Below are 23991 nucleotides of genomic sequence, written 5' to 3'. Positions count from 1 at the left end.
TGTGAGGTGGAAAGAAAGCCAGTGCATGCAGCTTGAGAGGAAGTAGAAGAGAACGATGTGTTTGAGGGGGCGGAAGAGGCCAGTCAGAGGGCTTGTGCACATCCGAAGGGGAAATGCCTCTTGCTTGGCTGAGAGGTGTCTCTAATGGCAGGGAAGGAAAAGCCAGAGACATGGGGATGAGCATAGGGAAGGCTCTGTGCGGAGAGCTGACAAGGGGGAGCCACCTGCTCCTTTGCCCCTGGGCTCTCTGAAGGAGACACTTTGTGAAGTCCTCAGGAGGAGGCTTATCAGCTTGATAGTGTTTACATGTAGCTGAGAGTCTATAAGTACTATCTTGAGTATTGAATTAAAACAACAAGGTAGAAATTCTATATATTTCTAGACCTATTTAGAGACTCTGAATTTGGGGAAATACTTTGTCTTCTGTGTTTTGATTTAGCTTTTGGTTTTTCCGAATGTCAAGAGCACCATCTGTAAAAGCTAACCCCTGTGTAGAGTTATGGTATGACCCGAAATACTTCTCTTGAAATCTTTCAGCTTAAATAATGAACCTTGAGTCACACAGTCACTCGTATGGCTGTTTTTCTTTGGTTGAAGGTGGTCATCACCAACTAGTGTGTGTTTGCACTCTGGAGTTAGTTTACCCGAGCACATGCTCTACAGAAACACCTTCTGTAATCTGCGATGCTCATTTAGTTAGGATACATGTCTGAAAACTTTCTGCCCTAAAAGTTTGAACTGTTCAGTGTTGGAGTTTTGAAAGAGCAATCATGTTTGGTTTTTTTGTTTGGTTTTTTGTTTTTGCAGGTATGAATCTCCAGAAATAGCTCTAAATTGTGGAATAATGTTAAGAGAATGCATCAGACATGAACCACTTGCAAAAATCATTTTGTGGTCGGAACAGTTTTATGATTTCTTCAGATATGTCGAAATGTCAACATTTGACATAGCTTCAGATGCATTTGCCACATTCAAGGTAACATAAAAACTGTAGAATTCTAAATATGCTTGAAAGACAGATTAACAGGTGTGCTGTTTTTCTAAACCTTCGTTGCCCTCCTAAATCTACACGTGGCTGCCCTCTAGTGGGAAGAGAAAGATACATTTTATATGTATCTGTGTGATAGAGGTATGTGCAGTAAAGTCACAGCTTTAAAAGGGTGGAAAAGTTAGATTCTAAAATATATCTAAAAGACAAAAGTCCTGTGTGGTCAACATTTTACTTTGCTGTTAAATTATAATTAAGTATGATACAGTGTACAGCATATGTAACAACCAGGTTTTCTCCTGTGTTGAAACATTGTGTAGCAGTTTCTTTGGTTAAGCACCAGATGAAGTAGTTGGCTTCTGTTCAGGTTTCTGTTAATTTGGAATATACACTTCATGAAATATTAGGAGCACATTCAGGACAGAGATACATTGTAGATAGGCCCGAGGAAACAGTGGATTCACCTCTCCCACCTCCTGCTCACACTGTATCATGTCTATTAAATGTAGTGTGTGGACAGAATCACCTACGCTATTCAAATCATAATGTATCTTCCCTGCTCCCCCATCTGCCTTTCCTCCCTTGGTGTATATTTGTATAAATTAAATACACGCATGATGTGATAGCACTGTACAACGTGTAGATTCTTGTTTTGAGTTACAAGGTTCTGTGCTGTTTACAATCTATGAATAAAGCAGGAGTCTTTTACAATGAGAGCAAGCCTTTGTAGATTACATTCCCTTATATAAGTTGCCTAACCTTATGAGTAAATATTTAGAGCTATTTTAATATAAACCAGTACTTGCCAGGCGCAGTGGGTCATGCCTGTAATCCCAGCACTTTAAGAGGCTGAGGTGGGGGGATCACCTGAGGTCAGGAGTTCGAGACCAGTCTGACCAACATGGAGAAACCCCATCTCTACTAAAAATACAAAATTAGCCGGGCGTGGTATCGCATGTCTATAATCCCAGCTACTTGGGAGGCTGAGGCAGGAGAATCGCTTGAAACCGGGAAGCAGAGGTTGTGGTGAGCCAAGAATCACGCCATTGCACTCCTGCCTGAGCAACAACAGTGAAACTCCATCTCAAAAACAACAACAAAAAAAATACATATATGTGTGTGTGTGTATATATGTATATATATATACACCAAAGAATACATACACACACACACACACCAGTATTTAGCATACTGATATGCAGACAACCATGCTCAGAAACCATGAACACTATCACAGTGAGAAGTGGCCACCTTTCTTGGAGGGTTCAGTTTCATGATTTTGAAGAGCCCCTGAAATAAAGAGAACACACTTGGGTCTCTGGGTGAAATAATGTCCCACCTCAGTGAATGAATGCCCTAAAGATAGAATGAAACCTGGGGACCTGATCATTAGGGTTTTACCTTGAATGAGAATCAGGTCATAGTATGAGAGGCCCCCAGGGATTTATTGAATGAGAATCAGGTCATAGCGTGAGAGGCCCCCAGGAATTTATTTCCCAAAACTCTTAAAAGAGGGAGTCAAAAGCCTCAGGTGAGGCCCCAGATACTTGTATGTAATTCTACAAAGCAAAACAAAATGAATTTGAGATTATAACATAGAGTGGTCAATATGATCTCTTAGGTGACACCACAGTTGGTGGGCTAGGACTCATGCTTATAATGCATCAGTGGAAGGTTATGCCTCATTCAGAAGCAGCAGACCCACCACGAAGGGCAGTGTAGCAGCACCATGTGTCAAGGAGAGATACCCCTGTGTGGAAGGACAGCCAGGAGCCTGAGGGTGGCAGCACTCTGGGCACATGAAAGCGAGGGAAGAGGATTGAGCAGCAGTGGTCGAGGAGAATGCAGCAAGACGCCTGACCCTGTCAGGATGTGAATGACATGCTTCTGGCACAGATGGCAAAGGTGGCTCAGAGGTGAGAGAGATGTGCTGACTACGTGCTGGAAATGGGATTTGCAGTGAGTCTTGTCTGGCCTGGCTGATAATTTCATTTCAGTTAGGGCTACTTCTTTTGATAATTCTTACCAAGGAGAAAATGGCAGTGAGGGATCACTATGGGTAAAGCAGCCCTCTCAGGTCATGGTGGCCAGAGAGGGAGACTGGACAGCCAGGCAGGTCACCCCTACTTGATAAAGAGGAAGCTTCATAAAACAAGGTAGTGTCTTAAGGGTGAGCTCTGGAAGAGAGAGCACTGGGGAGCCGGCCTGGACTGTGCATCTCAGGTGCTCTTGATTGCATGGAAAGGAAGGAGCTGAGAGGAGAGGCCCCCAAAAAGAGAGTTCTCCAAGAAACAAAATTAAGCAGAGTCTACAGCCAACACAACACGTGAAAGACAGGACAGACCTCCCATTGTAATCTCAGGGTGGCTAAACTAGCAGACAGGTGAAAGTCACCTTCCTACTCCTCCCTGAAAGAAACTCCAGTCAGGGAAGAAAGGAAGACCAGCAGGAACAGCCTCACAGCTGTACACCAGAGGCGCTGACAAGGAGGGATGCGGAGCTGCTCCTCTTCTGCCTTGCTGCTAGTCTGCTCTTTGCAGAGAATATTTTTATAATGGAAAAGGAGAATAGATCTATGGTTCATGCTTTCCTTTGAGAATGTGGCAAGAGTGCACTCCCGGAAAACATGCTCTATACACGAAAATTTCCAAACACATGTGGCTCATCCATAGCTCTGGAACAGGTGCTGAGTCTTAAAAGGAAATTAAAACTGCTCTAGGCCAGGCACGGTGGCTCACACCTGTAATGCCAGCACTTTGGGAGGCTGAGGTGGGCGGATCACCTGAGGTCAGGAGTTCAAAACCAGCCTGGCCAACATGATGAAACCCCATCTCTACTAAAAATACAAAAATTAGTTGTGGTGGTGTGTGCCTATAGTCTCAGCTAGTCAGGAGGCTGAGGCATAAGAATCCCTTGAGCCCGGGAGGCAGAGGTTGCAGTGAGCCAAGATCACGCCACTGCATTCCACCCTGAGCGACAGATCACTCCGTTAAAAAAAAAAAAAAATGCTCTAAATATGTCCAGAAATCATAGCTTGAATAAATGGATACTCGGTAAACCAGATGGCCAAATATTTGTTAATTTTTTTTTTCTTTTTTGAGGAATTAAGGAGATGGGGAGGGGCATTAGAAAGCCAAAAATATGTTTCCAATGTTCTAGAATAAAACAAGGTAGCTTCCCCAAACTGCGCCTGTATAACATTCTAGAAAGTATTTCTAAAGAGATGGTTTCTGCCACTCAAAACCGCACAACTACATGGAAACTGAACAACCTGCTCCTGAATGACTGCTGGGTAAATAACGAAATGAAGGCAGAAATAAAGATGTTCTTTGAAACCAATGAGAACAAAGACACAACGTACCAGAATCTCTGGGACACATTTAAAGCAGTGTGTAGAGGGAAATTTATAGCACTAAATGCCCACAAGAGAAAGCAGGAAAGATCTAAAATTGACACTGTAACATCACAATTAAAAGAACTAAAGAAGCAAGAGCAAACACATTCAAAAGCTAGCAGAAGGCAAGAAATAACTAAGATCACAGCAGAACTGAAGGAGATAGAGACACAGAAAACCCTTCAAAAAATTAGTGAATCCAGGAGCTGGTTTTTTGAAAAGATCAACAAAATGGATAGACCGCTAGCAAGACTAATAAAGAAGAAAAGAGAGAAGAATCAAACACAATAAAAAATGATAAAGGGGAGATCACCACTGATCGCACAGAAATACAAACTACTATCAGAGAATACTATAAACACTTCTACACAAATAAACTAGAAAATCTAGAAGAAATGGATAAATTCCTGGACACATACACTCTCCCAAGACTAAACCGGGAAGAAGTTGAATCCCTGAATAGACCGATAACAGGCTCTGAAATTGAGGCAATAATTAATAGCCTATCAACCAAAAAAGTTCAGGACCAGACGGATTCACAGCCGAATTTTACCAGAGGTACAAAGAGGAGCTGATACCGTTCCTGCTGAAACTGTCCTATCAGTAGAAAAAGAGGGAATCTTCCCTAACTCATTTTATGAGGCCACCTGATACCAAAGCCTGGTAGAGACACAACAAAAAAAGAGAATTTTAGACCAATATCCCTCATGAACATTGATACAAAAATTCTCAATGAAATACTGGCAAACTGAATCCAGCAGCACATCAAAAAGCTTATCCACCAAGATCGAGTTGGCTTCATCCCTGGGATGCAAGGCTGGTTCAACATACGCAAATCAATAAACGTAATCCATCACGTAAACAGAACCAAAGACAAAAAACATGATTATCTCAATAGATGCAGAAAAGACCTTTGACAAAATTCAACAGCCTTTCATGTTAAAAACTCTCAATAAACTAGGTATTGATGGAATGTATCTCAAAATAATAAGAGCTATTTATGACAAACCCACAGCCAGTATCATACTGAATGGGCAAAAACTGGAAGCATTTCCTTTGAAAAGTGGCACAAGACAGGGATGCCCTCTCTCACCACTCCTATTCAACATAGTGTTGGAAGTTCTGGCTAGGGCAATCAGGCAAGAGAAAGAAAGAAAGGATATTCAGTTAGGAAAAGAGGAAGTCAAATTGTCCCTGTTTGCAGATGACATATTTAGAAAACCCCATCATCACAGCCCAAAATTTCCTTAAGCTGATAAGCAACTTCATCAGAGTCTCAGGATACAAAATCAATGTGCAGAAATCACAAGCATTCTTCTACACCAGTGACAGACAAACAGCCAATGGAACTCCCATTCACAATTGCTACAAAGAGAATAAAATACCTAAGAATTCAGCTTAAAGGGATGTGAAGGACATCTTTAAGGAGAACTGCTTAAACCACTGCTCAGTGAAATACAAGAGGACACAAAGGGAAGAACATTCCATGCTCATGGATAGGAAAAGTCAATATCATGAAAATGGCCATACTGCCCAAGGTAATTTATCGATTCACTGCCATCCCCATGAAGCTGCCAATGACTTTCTTCACAGAATTGGAAAAAACTACTTTAAAGTTCATATGGAACCAAAAAAGAGCCTGCATTGCCAAGACAATTCTAAGCCCAAAGAACAAAGTTGGAGGCATCATGCTACCTGACTTCAAACTATACTACAAGGCTGCAGTAACCGAAACAGCATGGCACTGATACCAAAACAGAGATATAGACCAATGGAACAGAGCAGAGGCCTCAAATAATACCACACACCTACAACCATCTGATCTTTGACAAACCTGACAAAAACAAGAAATGGGGGAAAGGATTCACTGTTTAATAAATGGTGTTGGGAAAACTGGCCACCCTTGTGTAGAAAGCAGAAACTGGATCACTTCCTTACACTTCATACAAAAATTAATTCAAGGTGGATAAAAGACTTAAATGTTAGACCTAAAACCATAAAAACCCTAGAAGACAACCTAGGCAATACCATTCAGGACATAGGCATGGGCAAGGACTTCATGACTAAAACACCAAAAGCAATGGCAACAAAAGCCAAAATAGACAAATAGGATCTAATTAAAGTAAAGGGCTGCTACACAGGAAAAGAAACTACCATCAGAGTGAACAGGCAACCTACAGAATGGGAGAAAATGTTTGCAATCTATCCATTTGACAAAAGGCTAATATCCAGAATCTGCAAAGAACTTAAACACATTTACAAGAAAAAAATCAAACAATCCCATCAAAAAGTGGGCAAATGATATGAAGAGACACTTTTCAAAAGAAGACATTTATGCAGCCAACAGACACATGAAAAAATGCTCATCTCTGGTCGTCAGAGAAATGCAAACCAAAACCACAGTGAGATGCCATCTTACACCAGTTAGAAAGGCAGTCATTAAAAAGTCAGGAAACGACAGGTGCTGAAGAGGATGTGGCGAAATAGGAACACTTTTACACTGTTGGTGGGAGTGTAAACTAGTTCAGCCGTTGTGGAAGACAGTGTGGCGATTCCTCAAGGCTCTAGAAATAGAAGTACCATTTGACCCAGTGATCCCATTACTGTTTATTATATCCCATTAATGTTTATTGCACAGTGTCTGTGCAATAAACATTAACTGTTATAATCCCTTGGTATATACCCAAGGGATTATAAATCATGCTACTATAAAGATACATGCACACGTATGTTTATTGTGGCACTATTCACAATAGCAAAGACTTGGAACCAACCCAAATGTCCATCAATGATAGACTGGATTAAGAAAATGTGGCACATATACACCATGGAATACTATGCAGCCATAAAAAAGGATGCATTCGTGTCCTTTGTAGTGACATGGATAAAGCTTGAAACCATCATTCTGAGCAAACTATCGCAAGGACAGAAAACCAAACACCACATGGTCTCACTCACGGGTGCAAATTGAACAATGAGAACCCTTGGACACAGGGCGAGGAACATCACACACCAAGGCCTGTCGTGGGGTGGGGCATTAGGAGAAATACCTAATGTAAATGATGAGTTAATGGGTGCAGCAAACCAACATGACACATGTATACATATGTAACAAACCTGTGAGTTGTGCACATGTACCCTAGAACTTAAAGTATAAAAAAAAAGATGGCTTCTGAGCATTTTGGAAACTGTACCCACGGCCATCGTGGATTCACTAAGAGGAAGTTCAGTCATATTGATCTCATAGGTACTGGTGGATTGGGGGAGTAAAAGGGCGTGGCTGCCTGGGTTCACACCAGCTCTGCTGCTGATTTAACCTCCAATCTCTTCATCTGTTCAGATGCAGGTAATAACATGACCACATCAGTTGTTATGCCTTCACACAGCATCTGTGCAATAAACATTAGCTGTTAGAATTACTCCTTCATCACAATAAAGGATATGCTAGATGTTTTATAATTCTACAAATCTGTTTTCATGGAAACAGTAAAAAAGCTGAGCTAGATGGAGTTTCAGTATAGTGATTTACAACCAGTTGTATGTTATATCCATACACTACTGGCAAGTAAATTGCCGTCACCCTGCAGAGAAACTTCTAGTGAATTTCCACAGTGCTTTCCCCACCCAGCTGAACGTTTTTATTAGTGACTGAAATAAAGGGTGACAAGGCATACTTATCAAATGTGTAGATGTTAGCCATGAAGGTAAGGACAGCAGATAAGAGAGGATCCCAAAACTTAGAAAGGTCAGAGAGACCAGAATATAGCAGGATGAAGTTAAATGCAGATAACTGAGGTCTTCCACTTAACTGTACAAAATATGGGATGGAGGAATACAATAGTTAATATGAATGAGATACTCAGTATAATAATTACTAGAATGTAGATAATTTCATATAATACTCAACCCTAGGAAGGAAGTGTTATTACTGACTTTACAGATGAGGAAAGTGAAGCCTAGAGATTTTGACTGAAATCAGACAATAAATGGGGAAGTCAGACTTTGGACCCAGGCAGGCAGGCTACCAGAGCCCACTTTGAGTAAACAATTTTGAATACTTCCAATACAATTAAGCAGTATGATAATGCGTCCCCCAGAGCTCCATGTGACCAGGTAGTATGTAACCTAAGGAGCTAACTGATAGTCTTACTCCGATATGAGCTTGTCAGGTAACAACACATAAATGTGTTCCATTCTAGGCGCTACACTTTAAAAGGCACATAGACAAATAGATGACTTTCAGAAGACAGTAGATGGTGAGGGGGACTCAGAACCCTGTCATTCGAGGAGTGGTTAAAGGAACTGGACGTATTTAGCCTGGAGAAGAGAAGACTCGGTAGGGACCTGCCATGAGAGCACTACTTGTATTTGAAGTGGGGTCCCATAGGAAATGGACAAAACATGCATCTGTCAGCTCTGATGGTTCCTGGAAAGTACTTGGGGATAGGTCTGACCCTAGCACAGGAAGAGCTTTCTCACTGTAAGAGCTCCAGAGGTGAACCACACAACTGGGAGAATTGAGTTCCTTGTCCTTAGACATAATCAAACATCAAGTAGGAAATGGGGCCAAATGGTTTGCCAAGATGAATGTGAAAATAAGCCCCCTGGGTTAGCAGGATTTCTTCAAGGATCCCAGGGCTGTCTTAGTCACATGATGTTTCAGCCCAAACTCAAGCTTTTGGGAAGCTTTTAAATTCAGCCCACCCTAAAAGTTGGCTGCTCAGTCTGCTGGACTTGGGAAATGATCCCTAGTCTTTCTTCCATTATACAAGGGCCTGGCATAGACTGGAATTCAGATAGATGGAAGATCAGGAATCCTTTTATTCTCACCTCTACTGACTGACCTTGCAACTCTGCTGTTCTGGGGTCACATGCACCCTAAACTTTGCAGGTCTGCATGCCCTTTGCCCATTATGTTCTATTCTTTTGGTCTACACACAGCCCCTCCCACCCACACTCACACCAGTTTGAGCTGTCCAAAGTTTTTGGCTGCAGTCACTAGGCTAAGGTTCCTTCTCATCTCTCGGTAGATCGAGGCACTGCTGATTGTCCTCATCTCCTCCTTTTCCCAGCTTAGTATTCACCTTTTTCTCTGTGCTGGCTCTTAACAGTTGCTCTTTTCCTACTAGTGTTTTACACCCCTCCCCAACCCCCTCCTCAGGCCTTTGAATGACCCTTTATAGCAAAGGGTTTTCATCCTGTTATGTACTGGGTCCAACTCCTCCTTGGGCAGACTCTGAGTGCCCCTTTCAATCTCTCCTACCCCAAAGCCATTGAGATTTGATTTCTGGTTGGCAGCAGTTTCCTGAGTTTCCAGATGATAACACATAGAATCTCCCCTACATGGGAAGATGTTAGAGGTCCCCCTTTGCATGGCCCATGTGTGAGCCTCTGGCTCCTTTTGAGATACCTTGCAGAGTGAATACTCGCTTCACTCAGACCTTCGGTAAAAATGGCTTGTGCAACATGTTAACACCTAGAGGGCCTTTGCTTTATAGAGGAGATACTGTCTTCCTACCTGTTCCTAAGAATCCAACCCCAGTTGAGAGCCAGTGTCTCTCAGGACCCTCCTGCTTCGCATTCTCTTCATTATGTTACGACAGAACAGTGAGCAGCAGGTTCATTCTGCTGTACTTCCTCACACTGGCCTCCAGAATGATTTAGTCGCAAAAAGGTAGAAGCAACACTGTCTGACAGGGATCCTGACACAAGAATTCCTAAGTTAATATACTCATTTGTTATTCACCAAGATTGTCAGTGCCTGCTCTGTGTCAGGCACTTAGGTTAATGTTATGTTACGTTACGGTACGGTACGTTACGGTACGTTACGTTATGTTGTTATTATTTGAAATGAAAGTTTCACTGTTGTTGCCCAGGCTGGAGTGCAGTGGTGTGATTTCGGCTCACTGCAGCTTCTGCCTCCTGGGTTCAAGCGATTTTCCTGCCTCAGCCTCCTGAGTAGCTGGGATTACAGGCATGCACCACCACACCCAGCTAAGTTTTTGTATTTAGTAGAGATGGGATTTCACCATGTTAGGCTGATCTCGAACTCCTGACCTCAGGTGATCCACCCACCTCAGCCAGGCGCACTATTCTTTAGGTGTGGGAGATTCAGCAGTGAACCCTACAGACAGGCATTGCCTTGTGGCACCTCCACAAGCAGGACTCCAGCCATAAACACACCACAATAGCATGTTAAATGGTGCTGTCTGTACTTGATTCATTCTCCTCATGTTCCTCTCTCCTTTGCATCTGTGACCCCATGGACCACAGTAGGAAGATAATAGAAATTCTCTTACCACTTTTATCTTCTCCTTCACCTGGAGGGGAAACATTTTAACACTTCTTGCCAAACTCAAGGGTACTCAGAATAAACTCCATGTTTTCTAATATGTCCTGTTGAATCCTCAAGGAGGATTTGGGAAAAATTGGGTAGGTCCTTCCTGGGCATCCCTGTGATAGTCAGGAAAGACAACACATACCCTATCCAGCAGTTTGAACAACTGTAAGTCTTTGGGATGGGGTTAGAAACCTTCTCAAAAGCATACTTTGAAGATTGCTGAATGTGATGTTTTTCCAGACATGTTCCCTGATTTTATTGGTTCATTCATTGATTTATTAAATATTAAGCTCTTACTATGCGCTGGGCACTGCATAGGTGCTGGAGATTCAAAGATTAATAAAAACAGACGTGATCCTGGTATTTATGGAACTTACAGTGTAGTATAAGAGAGACTTGAATCAAATAATCCCACAAACCACCGTAAAGTCACAGCTATGTCCGGTGCTTTCGTGCTGGTGACCAATCAAGAGGCATCGAGGGCCGAAGGATGAACAGTAGGTAACCAGGCAGTGGGGAAAGCCTGTACAGAGGCCCTTTCGGGAAGGACTTTCACAGAAAATAGGTGACAAAAGAGCTCCCTGTGGAGTCCGGGACCTGACATCTGGAGTGAGCTATGGCACTTCCCTCGTTTGCTTGACCACCGGGCATTTCTTAAAAGCATTTCTCACGTGAACCCAGGAAGCGGAGCTTGCAGTGAGCCGAGATCCGGCCACTGCACTCCAGCCCGGGCGACAGAGCGAGACTCCGTCTCAAAAAAAAAAAGCATTTCTCAGAACCAATGTTTCATTTCAACATACTTCAGGAAACACTAGTTCTTTGTAGTAACTTGGGCAACCTTCAAACATAAACAGGAATGAAAACTAGGAAAGTTAGTTGGGAGAAAGGCGATGATTAACACTATCTGTAGCAGTGGTATGAAGGACCTTGATCCATTAGTTTACCAGCTACTAGCCAGGCCTTCCTGCTGTCACTTGTTCCCATTCTCTTTCCCACCCAGTGAGACCAAGGCTAGTCCTTTGCTAACATCTAGGTCCTGGAAGGCAGGGATCATATCTTTTTGTCTTTGAAGCCCTAGCACCTAGAATTTTACCTGGCACATAGTAAATATTTCTGAATGATTGTTCCTTGGGAAAGCTGTAGAGTGAGGCATAGGGTTCTATTTCATGGTAATACAAAATCAGACTGGAGGTTCACAGTCATTGTTAATTCTACCTTATCATGCCAACATTCTGCTTACCTAAAACACATTCTGCCTCTAAAAAATTTGCATTAGCTATGAACCTGAATGTGATTGAATTTAGGAGGAAGAAAATAGAGCCTCTAATCCTTTTTCTAATAGAAGACATTTCCTCTTTCTCCACTAGGAGTGCTAAGTGGGCGTGGAATTGTTTGATACTTTACCACTACTGTTAGCTTTGTTTTTTGTTTGTTTTTAAATAACCAGCCCACTTGGGGAGTGTTAACTTTAATTTAACTACAATTCCTTATTCTTTTTCTTTAGCTTATATTTCCATTGCCTTTATCACTTTTTCCTTCTAAGAGCTATAGATCCATGACTCATCATAATCACTAAAATTACAGTTCCAAATAATTAAAGATTTTATTTTGCTCTTTTTTTTTTTTTTTTTTTTTTTGAGACGGAGTCTCGCTCTGTCGCCCAGGCTGGAGTGCAGTGGCCGGATCTCAGCTCACTGCAAGCTCGGTCTCCCGGGTTTACACCATTCTCCTGCCTCAGCCTCCCGAGTAGCTGGGACTACAGGTGCCCGCCACCTCGCCCAGCTAGTTTTTTGTATTTTTTAGTAGAGACGGGGTTTCACCGTGTTCGCCAGGATGGTCTCGATCTCCTGACCTCGTGATCCGCTCGTCTCGGCCTCCCAAAGTGCTGGGATTACAGGCTTGAGCCACCGCGCCCGGCCTATTTTGCTCTTATAGAATCAATGTTTTTAATACAATTCATGCTGAAATGTTAAGTATGGTGATTTTTAACAACAGTTTTTATTAGGTAAAATGGTGTGGAATGTTTTAGGATTCTCTTTCTTGAAAACTTGGAAAACTAAAAAATTTTTTTTTCTTTTTTTAGGATTTACTTACAAGACATAAATTGCTCAGTGCAGAATTTTTGGAACAGCATTATGATAGAGTAAGTATATGAAATATTATTTTTAAATAATAAATTGTAACTTGTTACCAGAAAGACTTAAATTAGGTTTTTGTACTAGAATATTTATTTTGCATATGTAATGTTTATAAATGGTACTGTAGTTATTTCTCTTCATAAACAGCTTGTAGAATGTTACTTGGTCAGAAGTAGATATTTTTGATTGACATACTGCCCTTTGAAGCTTTTATTGCTTTAAAAGGAAAAGAAAGCATTTTGCTGCTAAAATGATAGTAAAGATAGTGGGAACATTATCTGACTTTTTAACTTTTCCTTCCTTTTCCATCAGTTGCCCCACATTTCTGCTGCATACAAATAGAGAGAAAGGGAGGCAGCAGCTGATAGGATGAGAGCAGCACTGGCCAGAGGGGACGGGAGCCCGGCTCTGCTCCTGCTCTACTGCTCACTCCTTTGTGGCCATGGCCAAGGCAGTTAACCGCTTGGGGACTTAGAAGTCCGTCCTTATTGTAAAATGAGGACATTGGACTAGCTTGTCGGTAAGGTCCCTTCCAGCACTGAGTCAATGTCAGATGTTCCTGGTAATAGTATCCCCCAGAGATTTGTCAATGCTTTCCAGAGTGCTTGATAGCTTGATTTCCCTAGACCCCCACAACTGCCTCTGGGGCTGCCGTGTGAAATGATGTCTTCCACCACTGCCAGTTCTGCCAGCCTTGGGAGGATCTTCTGCAATACCCACAAGCGCTGTTGTGATGTACTGGTTTAACTACACATCGCCGAAGATTCTGATAGGTGCCCTTAGAGAGGTTGGAAGAATGACAGTCCACTTAAAATTCCTATCTATCCTGCAAGATTTGGTTTAGATTTTAATTTTTCTACTACTCATTTAAATTTTTGAAATCCTAAGTATTATTAATACTTCATTATTCACTTTGCTGTTCAAATACGTTATGAGATTCTTAGAGGCAAAAATCTATGCTTTCTCATTCTTTTGTGTTTTTTTTTTTCCTGTCTTTTCCCCCTGCCCTCCACTCCCAGTAAGAACATAACACAACACTGATCACACAAGTCCTTCATAAGTAGCCTCATAAATGGCTTAAAAATTGCTGGTCCTTTATTTTTATTTCAGCTCATGTATATTTTGATATGGGTGTGTTTCTTCTTGTATGTTCATTGCTTTAAAATGGCAGCCCTGTCATCATCAGGGTGTTTTTACAGTAGACAGAAGCATGGACTTGAGCCTTGGACTGCCTGGATTCTGGCTTCAAGTCTCAGCCCTACCATGGGCTAGTAAGACTTCAGCAACTGCCTTCATGAACGCTCTGTGCCTTCAGGGTCTTCCACCCTGAAGAAGGTTCTTCATAGTACCTGTCTACTGGGATCATCATGAGGATTAGATAAGAATGCATATGTGACATGCATGGCATAGTGCCTGGAACACAGGAAGCATTTAGTAAAGGTTAGCTCATTTATCATCACCACAAAGATTTTTCAACATAGTAGTAATTTAAGGCCTACCAGAGACACAGACCAGCTAATTTCCAAGACATTTGCTACAGTGAAATCTATTTAATCTTGCAGTAAAATAGCTTCCTACATGTTGTTAATAGATGGCATCAGTTAGCAGGATTTTAGAAAAATGTATGTGAGGCAATTAATCAATATATAGAAAGCAATCGGATCTTACAGAGGGAGAAACCGTGGGGGATGTGGGTAATTTAAAGCCACAGGTGAGGTTATTACACCAAAATGCATGCTCTAAATTCTGGTACAATTTGGCTCTGAGCTTTCTAATAACCAAAGTGTAGAAAGAAAGAAAAGCAATTAAAAGATGACAGTATTTGTAGAGTAAAATATATGCTGGCTGCTCAAAAGAAACATAGCTTTCCTAGCACTGGGACCTGAAACAGATTTCTCTCCTTGGCATTCTTAAAGGGGAGTCAAGTTACAGTGTCATGTAGTGGACTGTCATTGCCATGGCATTGCAGTAAAAAAAATACTCAACTCCAATGCAGTTCCCTGAAAGCAAGTCTTTGAGGAACCCAGAAGTGGGTGGGAGGACAGGTATCTAGATTTGTTACTTATCCTTTGTCTGTCCTAATTCAGAGGAAAAAAACTAACATAATCTGAACGAAACAGGGGCCACATATATACTCTTCAGGCAGTTCTCCATGAAAAATTTCTTGGAACCAAGCTTATCCAAAGATGCAGCAGAAAATCAACTTGCATTTTCTATCAAGAACTTGAGATATGTCTATTGTGTTACTGATTAAAAGCAGGTCCAGTTGTTTTGGTCATCAGTTTGATCATCATTTGAGAAGGTAGAGTTAACAGATTTTTCTGAAAAGAGAGAAATCTAACTCAAATACTTACTGAATAGATGGCCAGCTCACCTCTGCCAAGAGGTAGGCAAAAGAAATAATGTATAATTCTGTGTTAGCTCTAAACCAAGAAGGCCAGAAAGCACATTTTTGAGGCTTTGTAAGCCATGTGGTCTCTGTTGACTCTCCTGTCTGTTGTTCTGTGAAAGCAGCTGCAAATAATACATAAACTTTTCAGTGGATTCATGTTCAGTAAACAAATGAGGATGGACGTGTTCCAGAAAAACTTTCCACAAACAGGCAGCAGGCCATAGTTTGCTATCTCCTGCTCCAGACCACAGGTGTATGGCTAATAAGGACCCATCATAAAGCATGGACACCAGACACCTGTCTCTTGGACAGATGACAAAGCAGGCATCCCCTGGCACTCGCCACGACCAAAGGAAAGTCTCAGGAAAGCACCAAGATCCAACAGTCATACTAATGCTGCAGACTTTTAGAATGTTTTAAACCTATATGTGGTTTGAACAGACAGGCAAAAAATAAAATCTTAAAGCTAGCTGGCCTTGTCTACTGTGTTTTTTGAAGGATAGCCTTGGCCCCCGAGTTCCCGTCATTTTGGTTTTCTAACTCTCTGCTTTAATGGGCTTCTAGCCCTCACCATTCCAGCAGTGCCACTCTTGCCAGTGACCGCTGTTTTGGAGATCTAGTGGACCTGTCAGTTCTTAAATTTGCGGCATTTTGTTCTCCCCAGGGCTTCATTCATGCTATGCCCTTCCTTTTTTATCTGCCCGGAATCTGTTCTCCCCTCCATTTCTGAGTAGAATCCCTCCCATCTGCCGGGTCTGAGCCTAAGCCCCACCTTCAGTATTGCCCTGGTTAACACAGTGCTGAATTTCTCCTCCCTTAATTTCTATTCTGAATTATTTTCTCTCTTTGCCTGATACATTGAAAGAGCAGGTAACTTTTCTCTTCATGGTTGTGCTTTAAACAAATTGAGTTCTTGTTTATATAAAATACAAGTTTTTCAATCTGACATCAAGATATGAGAGCAGACTCAACAAGCAGAAGTGTGAGGGGTAAGGAAGTTAGGTTTTGTGCATAGGGATCTTGGGGTGACAGAGAGGCCTGGATTTCAGCTCTCTCTGTGGGCCTGGCTGGAACTGGGAAGGGGCTCAGTACCAGAAGCCCTCTTCATGGAGGGGATTGGTGGGATCACCTGAGGGTCTTAGAGCAAACATGTCAGAGGAAGACATGAAAGAGAATGGCAGGGAAGCCAGGGCAGCCGTTGGCCTTCATGGTGTGAGAAGTGTGTCCTTAAGCTAATTTACAATGTTACCTACCCGTCTTTTTTTTTCTTGCAATAACCCTGATACATGTTTTCTTATCTTAGTTTTTCAGTGAATATGAGAAGCTACTTCATTCAGAAAATTATGTGACAAAAAGACAGTCACTGAAGGTATGACATACTATTTTGTATAGCTTATTTCTCTGCACCTTGTGTTTGAAATGTGGATGTGGGGAAAGGGACTTGTGCAGGATGGGTCATAGACCTTTGGGGGAAATAAATACCTTTGCCGAGGGCCAAGATTTTTGCGGAAAGGAATGGAGTTGGACAGTGATCCATGTGGAGCACCTTCCAGCTTCTGAGTAAGGTGGAGACACGGAAAGGGAATAAACGGGAGTTTGAAGAAGACTTCATCTCCTAGCAGTGCCTTCTTTGAGATTTTGGGCCGTTGTCATACCAGCTAGATGAAGGCACCCAGGTGCTGCCTGGGCCGTGGCCTGGGTGTCACAGGCAGGTAGGTGTGTGAGGATGGAGGGAGGCGATGTGTGTGTGAGGCTGTGGACCACAGACAGGCTTGGCTGCTTTGTGTCAAAACAGGATATCCTTTGCAAGTTTAGAATGTTAAATTTAAGATTTAAACTCTAGAACAAGGCTTGGCAAACTACAACCCATGGGCTAAATCCAGCCTGGAATAAAGACATGCTTATTTATTTACATATTGTCCGTGGCTATTTTGAGCTTCAGCAGCAGAATTAAATAGATGCCCTAGAGACCCTATGGCCTGCAAAGTCTAAAATACTCACTGTTTGGCCCTTGATAGTTTGCTGACCCCTGCTGAAGAAAATTCTTACAGCAGTTACTAAGTGCATACCCTCCATTCTGTCAGTAAGCAATCCCAACAGGAAGTAGAAAAGAAATCACAAAGGATTTGAGGGGAAAAATCATAATTCCATTCAGTTTTTTGCCAGGTCCATTTAAAATTTGACTTTGCCCAGAGTTCTTCCCCTCATAGGTGTCTGGACCAATAATGACCAAGACTCCATCCAGTCATCCCCTTCCTACCGTGGGGAAATCTCCCTTGAAGACCTTATCTTTCTGTGGAAAGACTAAAGGACACCAAGCGCATCTGGAATACTTTGTGTCCTTTGATAGGAACACTCCAGCATCCTCATTTTCAATCAGCACTTTCTTTCAGACCAGCATATTCCTTCTTTCCGTGTAAGGCTGTAATTCCTACAGCAGGGCATCCATGACAGCCACAGCTGGGGAACGGGCACCGTCCAGCCAGGCCCCTTGCTTTCCATTCATTGCTGTTGCTTGGGCCCAGCCATCCTCTTCATCTAGTGTTAGGGATCCCTAATGATTCTTTTCCCCGCCTCCCCTGGCTAGAGGATCATTTGCTATCCTTTCATCTTTGGGGGGTTAGACAGAACTTCTTGGCAGCTGTGGGAGGAGTTTCTCTTCCCTGGACATCAGTGTGTGAGAGAGTGGAGGTTCCTGGGGCCTCTCCTTCTCTGTGATTCTCAAAAGGGCTGAAGTGTACTACTCTTGCCAGCAGTTACACAGATGCACACAGTTCACTGGAGTCAGTATCTTCTAAGGCCACAAAGGCCAGACAGGATAGCCTAGGTTAGTAGCTTCTAGGGCCATTGTGGGAGGAAGCGGGGGTGTTGGGGAGGTTATTGGCAAATCCATAAACTTTGACCAAATGTTGGATTCCTGGGCTGTTTGGATAAGTAAGGAGAACGGCCTTCAAGACCCTTCTGCCATTCAGAATTACCAACATGAAAGGCTGAGACCGCCATTTCCAAGCCCCTAGGAATGGATGTAAAAGCAAGTTGCTGGTTCCTGCAGTTGATGTTAGCGGTGGGCCTGTGAGTGCCCCATGAACACATGGAGCAATTTCAGCAGCAGCCGTAGTTTAAGGATGGATTTTAATTTATACTCTCTTTTTTGTAGCCACGTTGGCATTTATTTATTCCCATATTTATGTTGCCAGCAAATTTATATTCCCTATGCAAGACTCCCAAGTTTTTTAGTAAAGAATTACATCTTTGGGCTGAGTATGGTAGCTCATGCCTGTAATCCCAGCACTTTGGGAGGCCGAGGCAGGTAGGTGGATGGAGGTCAGGAGTTCGAGACCAGCCTGGCCAACATGGTGAAACCCTGTCTCTACTAAAAATACCCCCAAAAATTAATTAGCCAGTTGTGGTGGCACAAGCCTGTATTCCCAGCTACTTGAGAGACTGAGGCACGAGAATCACTTGAGCTCGGGAGGTGGAGGTTGCAGTGAGCCAAGATTGTGCCACTGTGCTCCAGCCTGCGTGACAGAGTGAGACTATCTCAAAAAATAAAAGAATTACATGTTTGAAGTCATCTTCCTTCAGATTTTCCTTGGTTTCTGTGATAGAAAAAGAACACAAAAACTATAAATCACATAATACTGATTTTTCAGTCTTTGTAAGAGTAGATGCTGGTTGCTTCTCACCGTAAGAATAGATTTTGTGATTCACGTTGATATGAAACCTAATCTTTTGAGTTCTTCCTATGAGTTCCTTATAAAGCCTAAGTAAAATAGATTTGTTTTCTTGCACATCAGCTTATTTTTTATTTAATATAATGACAAGTTACTTATCCAGAGATCAGTTATCTGGAAACTTCAAGTATCTAGAACATAGCCAGAAACACAGAAAGGAAGCAACAAAAGCGATTAAAGCAAAGACTCAGCGGTGCTGTTCACACCTTTTCTTCCCTAGCCCTCACTCACTCACATCTCTGCAAATGCAGGCCTGATGTGTGTTTTGCACATACTGACGCTCGTTTCTCACTGCACTCTCCTGAGATAGAGGCACTGTTGCCCACCCTCATTATACAGATGATGGAACCGAGGCACAGAGGAGTTCAATAAAATGTGCCCAAGATTACAGAGCTCACAAGAAGTAGGGAGCCAGGATTGGAACCCAGGCAGGCTGGCTCCAGGGACCAAGCTCTTCACTGATCTGCCTCTGCCCACAAGGACCACAGCTTGGGCAGCCCCACTGCTGGCTCTGCACACTCAGCCTTGGCCAGGTGGTTGGCATGTTGATAGCCTGAAGAAGTGACTGCTGGTTTTAGGAAAGAGTAAGCAATGACAGTTTAAAAGTTGTGAGTTTACATGATACAACCAACTTTCCAGAAATTAGTAAACCCTGAAGTAAACAGATGATTTTTAGCATAATTGATATAACTAGTGATGATGAGGGTCGGTAAGAAAACCCTGGATTATATTCAGGAGACTTAAGAAGGAGCAGAAAAATACTCACTTGTGTAAACCTTTCTGAATTAGCTGTGATAAAATGGTACCTGTGGCATGTGCAGGGTACACGTATGGAAAACTTGAGACACAAAACCCTTTATCCTGGAAAGTCCTGCTAAATAAAATTTAAAAATAGTTATTTTAAATTAAGCTAAGGTTTGTGGTTAACAGGAATAATCAATAACTTTTGACCATTTTCTGATTAGTTTCTTTTTAGCGAGCTAACACAAATGCACGCTTAAAAAGGAGGCTCTGAGAGTCTCCAACTCAGGGCCAAGGGGACATCTTGAACATCCTCTGCAAAGAGCAGCGTCAGGCCTCCTGTAGATTTCATCTCCTCAGGGAAAGGTAGGAAGGCATTCAGGTGGCAGAGAGAAGGCCCTTGATAGCTTTTAGTTTGTAATTCAGTTCAGTTCTTCAGTCTTTTGAGTGCCTACTAATATGCTATACTTGATGATTATGAAATAAGTTATTTTTTTAAACGTTGATTTTTCCTTAAATTTTAATAACAATGTAAGAGTAATTGTTTAAATGTCTTCTCAGCTTCTCGGTGAACTACTACTAGATAGACACAACTTCACAATTATGACAAAATACATCAGTAAACCTGAGAACCTCAAATTAATGATGAACCTGCTGCGAGACAAAAGTCGCAACATCCAGTTTGAGGCCTTTCACGTTTTTAAGGTAGAGTACTAGAACCATCAATGATACTGTCCACTGGAATTGATCGTCTTCTTTCATTTGCAAATGATGGGAATTATTAGCCTCACTTTGGTAATCCAGGTGACTTAATTAAATTCAGTCACTTTTCATATTTGTGTGCTATGACTTTTAAACAGAAAGGTAGACCTGGAAACAGGGATTACTATTTGGATTTGGGAACAAGAAAGTTTATTTATAGAGGAGTGTCATTTATCCTTGGCCTAGAAGATTATTAACTGCAAAACAAAAGCATTTCTTAATGCTTTCTGTGGAGGTGTCATTCTTAAAATCCAGTCTGACCTCTTGTGCTGAGAAATAATTTCTGCCCATTTTATTCTAAAATCAGAGTCTGTATTTAATAGTAAACACTGTGTTGCAGGGCTGGCAGAATGAGTTTATCAGTCGTATTTGTGTTAAAACATGTAATTATTTCTCTAAATTGTAAAATAAGGCCTTCTAAAGCAAAACCTAATGACCCTGACTTCAGCGCCACCCCAGGAGAGCATAGCTTTGTGCTTTTCTGCGCTGTGGCTGCAGCTCAGGTGTGGCTGCGTTTTCTTCTTTCTCTGTGCCTCATGTGCATTTCTCTCCATGCAGGTGTTTGTAGCCAATCCTAACAAGACACAGCCCATCCTAGACATCCTCCTCAAGAACCAGACCAAACTCATAGAGTTCCTCAGCAAGTTTCAGAATGACAGGACGGAGGATGAGCAGTTTAACGATGAGAAGACCTATTTAGTTAAACAGATCAGGGATTTGAAGAGACCAGCTCAGCAAGAAGCTTAATCTCCAATAAACATCTATGTTAAATCCAAATTCAGCGTTTGCTGTTAGCTATTCAGCATCAGGCACTCTTACTGATTCGTGAGGAACATTACTGCTAATCTGCTGTTAAGTGAACGGTTTTTCATTTTACCCTTTTGTTTTTCAGTCCAGGTTGGAGATCGTAGCTGCTGCTGCTTGCACACTAGGGCACATGTGGGCTTTCTCTTGATCTTTGTGTCATTTCAGAATTCAAAGTACTATGGGAGTTCTGAACATGGCTGGGTTCATGAAGGCAAATGTATGAATGAGAGTGTGGTTTAGGAAAGAGGGCATTGATACCAGATTAGACCTATGTGTTTGCACCCATCTTTGTTGGCGATCGGAGTGCAGTGTGGCAAGTGCATACCTGGCATCCCTGCGTCAGATCGTACACCTTCGCTGAAGGAAAATGACGCAGAGCTTTATCTGAAATCAGAGGGGAACTGTATCCAAAATGGGAGTTTGGGGGCAGATAAAGTTGACATGCGAATAAATTGATACTGAAACTTAGCAACTTCTCAAAAGTGTAAAGAAGCCTCGTAAGATCATAAGGAAAATGTATATATGCTTTTCACAGCTTTCTAGAATTTTTTGACATTTGATTTTCTTGAGACTTGTAAACCTGGATATGTTGAAGGGTATTTGTTAATTTTACTTTTCGAAGATATTTTAAAAAGTAGAGCTAGCAATGACACCTTGCATTTCATTTCAATACTGCTTACAGGTTTCTTTTGTATATAATTCTTAGAATGCTCATTTCTTTTAAATGGTTTAATTTGTACAGCAGAGGAATGTTATTGTAGTAGTATGTAACTATTACCTAATACTGAGTTTTTGCAGAAAAACAATGAATGCTCATATGTAATTGAAATACTTCAGATCACATGAAAATGCTGATTTAACATTTAAGTATCACAGCATTAAAAGAAAAAAAAAGTAAACCAATCCTTTGTATTCAGTTACCTAATGGGGTGCCATCAGTAAGCTGCGATACAGCCCTGGAGCTCAGTCAGCCACACCTTCCTGCATCCTATTGGCCTTATTCATTTAAAATGAGTTAATGAATCCGCCAGATCTGTGAATGATAGAGATTATGCTAAATTAATGCTGATTCTTCGTGTGTGTGGGAAACCTCTGTAGAGCACCTTTTCTTTCTTAGACTAAGTAATCCAGTACAATAGTTGTGAACTGAATAATTAAAACTTTGGCTTCTCTTAGGAAAAGAAGACTTCCTAGTCATAGGTGTCCTATGGGGAAATTTATTTTTTTTATGTCCTGTTCCTTAATGCTGCAAATTATCAGTATTTATCAAGTAACTGATTTTGCACCACTTTTTTGTTACTGTGACCACGGCAGAACAATGTCTTCTAGACTATATCTATGTAAAGTTATTAGAATGGTATCTGTTCATTTTAGTGATATGAAGATCACAACTAACAACTTACAAATCAGAGTTTGCCAGTTCAAATTCAGCATGGCTGCAGCTGAAGAAATTGATATGATTATTCTTTGCTAGCCTCTCTTACTAATGGAATTATATATTGGCCAGTAAAATGGGCCTCCCAATTGCTGTTTCAGCAGGTTTTAAAACCTTCAAGAACATCAGTTAGGAAAACAGCTCCAGAAAATAGATATATTTTATTTTTATTAAAATGGCAGTCTGCATCATAATTGGCGTTTCCTGAGACTGTCTTTACCAGAATCTGTGTGAAATAAGGCAATCTAGTCTCCTCGAAAAGAAAATCTCTTAGACGTTTAGGAAGGCAGACTTGGCCGTGATGTGGTGTCCTGGCTTTTGTGGTATAGTGCTGTGTGTATGGAGTTAGTGTAAAAACATGGATTACACCAAGTGGAAGAAATGTCTTCTTGCCAAGCTCGTTCTTAGAACTTACACAATAAAACAGTTTCCACTTTGGCAATGATGTTGTAGCCTTTTAGGTGGAAGACAGTGAGGGGGTGCAGTGTGTCGGAGACAACATTAATGTGTTACTCTTGCATCGGAATCTGAAGGTAGTTCAGACTTCTTGGGTTTTGTTTTTAAGCAAAACAATGTGAAAACATTTAAGGTTGAAATGTTGCATTTGAAGTTATGATCATTTAATATATTCATATTACCAAGACTGTTATACTGGAAGTGGTTTCTTTTTGTGTTATAAAGGTTTAATTTTACATAAGGCAGTTACTTAATGTGATTTTTAACCCTTAAAAAAGTGGAGATGTATACATTTGTTAACAATGCCATGAAAGCATTTTCTTTCTCCTAAGGAAAAGTGAATTTCTTATCAGAATATCTGGCTGGCCCTGTAATTTAAATTAAAATAAAATTTTGGAGAAACAGCATTGTCTGTCTTTATGATGTATTGTAGACATTGCATTTGTGTTACTGTGAACAGCTTCATCAGGAGACACACAAGCCCGAATTTTGTCACCAACTGAAAGCGGAGGGACAGTTAACACCCATTCCTGTCTGCCTTTTTCCCTGTTCAGGGGCTTCACTCCGCCGCCCCCGCCCCCCAACCACCTTCGTGCTCATGTTTTCCTTACCCTTCCTGAGTAAAATTATACCTTTTAATGGCACCGTTCTTAGACCCTAACGTTTTGAGGAGTAGATCCTCTCTCTTTGCTTCTGTGTCCCGCTGTTATCAACACTGCAAGGCTAAACTAGAACACTCAGCCCGGAGTATTCACAGGTTACTGATGTGAAATGATCATGAAGGCGAGGGGACCATGGAAGCAG

General features: G+C 41.6%; 1 protein-coding gene across 4 annotated transcripts in view; it reads left to right on the top strand.

Annotated features, from left to right (window-relative positions):
• CAB39 (calcium binding protein 39) overlaps window positions 1-23594 on the top strand; it is a 108910-nt gene extending 85316 nt beyond the window's left edge. For 2 of the 4 annotated variants that reach the window (XM_033229889.1, XM_033229890.1), the window contains exons 5-9: window positions 808-976; window positions 12806-12865; window positions 16556-16621; window positions 20289-20432; window positions 21048-23594. In XM_033229889.1, coding sequence (XP_033085780.1) covers window positions 808-976; window positions 12806-12865; window positions 16556-16621; window positions 20289-20432; window positions 21048-21236 — 628 coding nt within the window. In that variant the 3' untranslated portion in view covers window positions 21237-23594. The remainder of the gene's footprint in view (window positions 1-807; window positions 977-12805; window positions 12866-16555; window positions 16622-20288; window positions 20433-21047) is intronic. The other 2 variants (XM_033229891.1, XM_033229892.1) reach the window with 2 other exon arrangements.
• Window positions 23595-23991: the final 397 nt, after the last annotated feature.

Source organism: Trachypithecus francoisi, unplaced genomic scaffold, assembly GCF_009764315.1.
Source record: "Trachypithecus francoisi isolate TF-2019V2 unplaced genomic scaffold, Tfra_2.0 Lachesis_group13, whole genome shotgun sequence".
Taxonomy (NCBI): Eukaryota; Metazoa; Chordata; class Mammalia; order Primates; family Cercopithecidae; genus Trachypithecus; species Trachypithecus francoisi.
The sequence above is the reverse complement of the archived record's forward strand: the minus strand, read 5'-3'. Positions and strand labels throughout refer to the sequence as shown.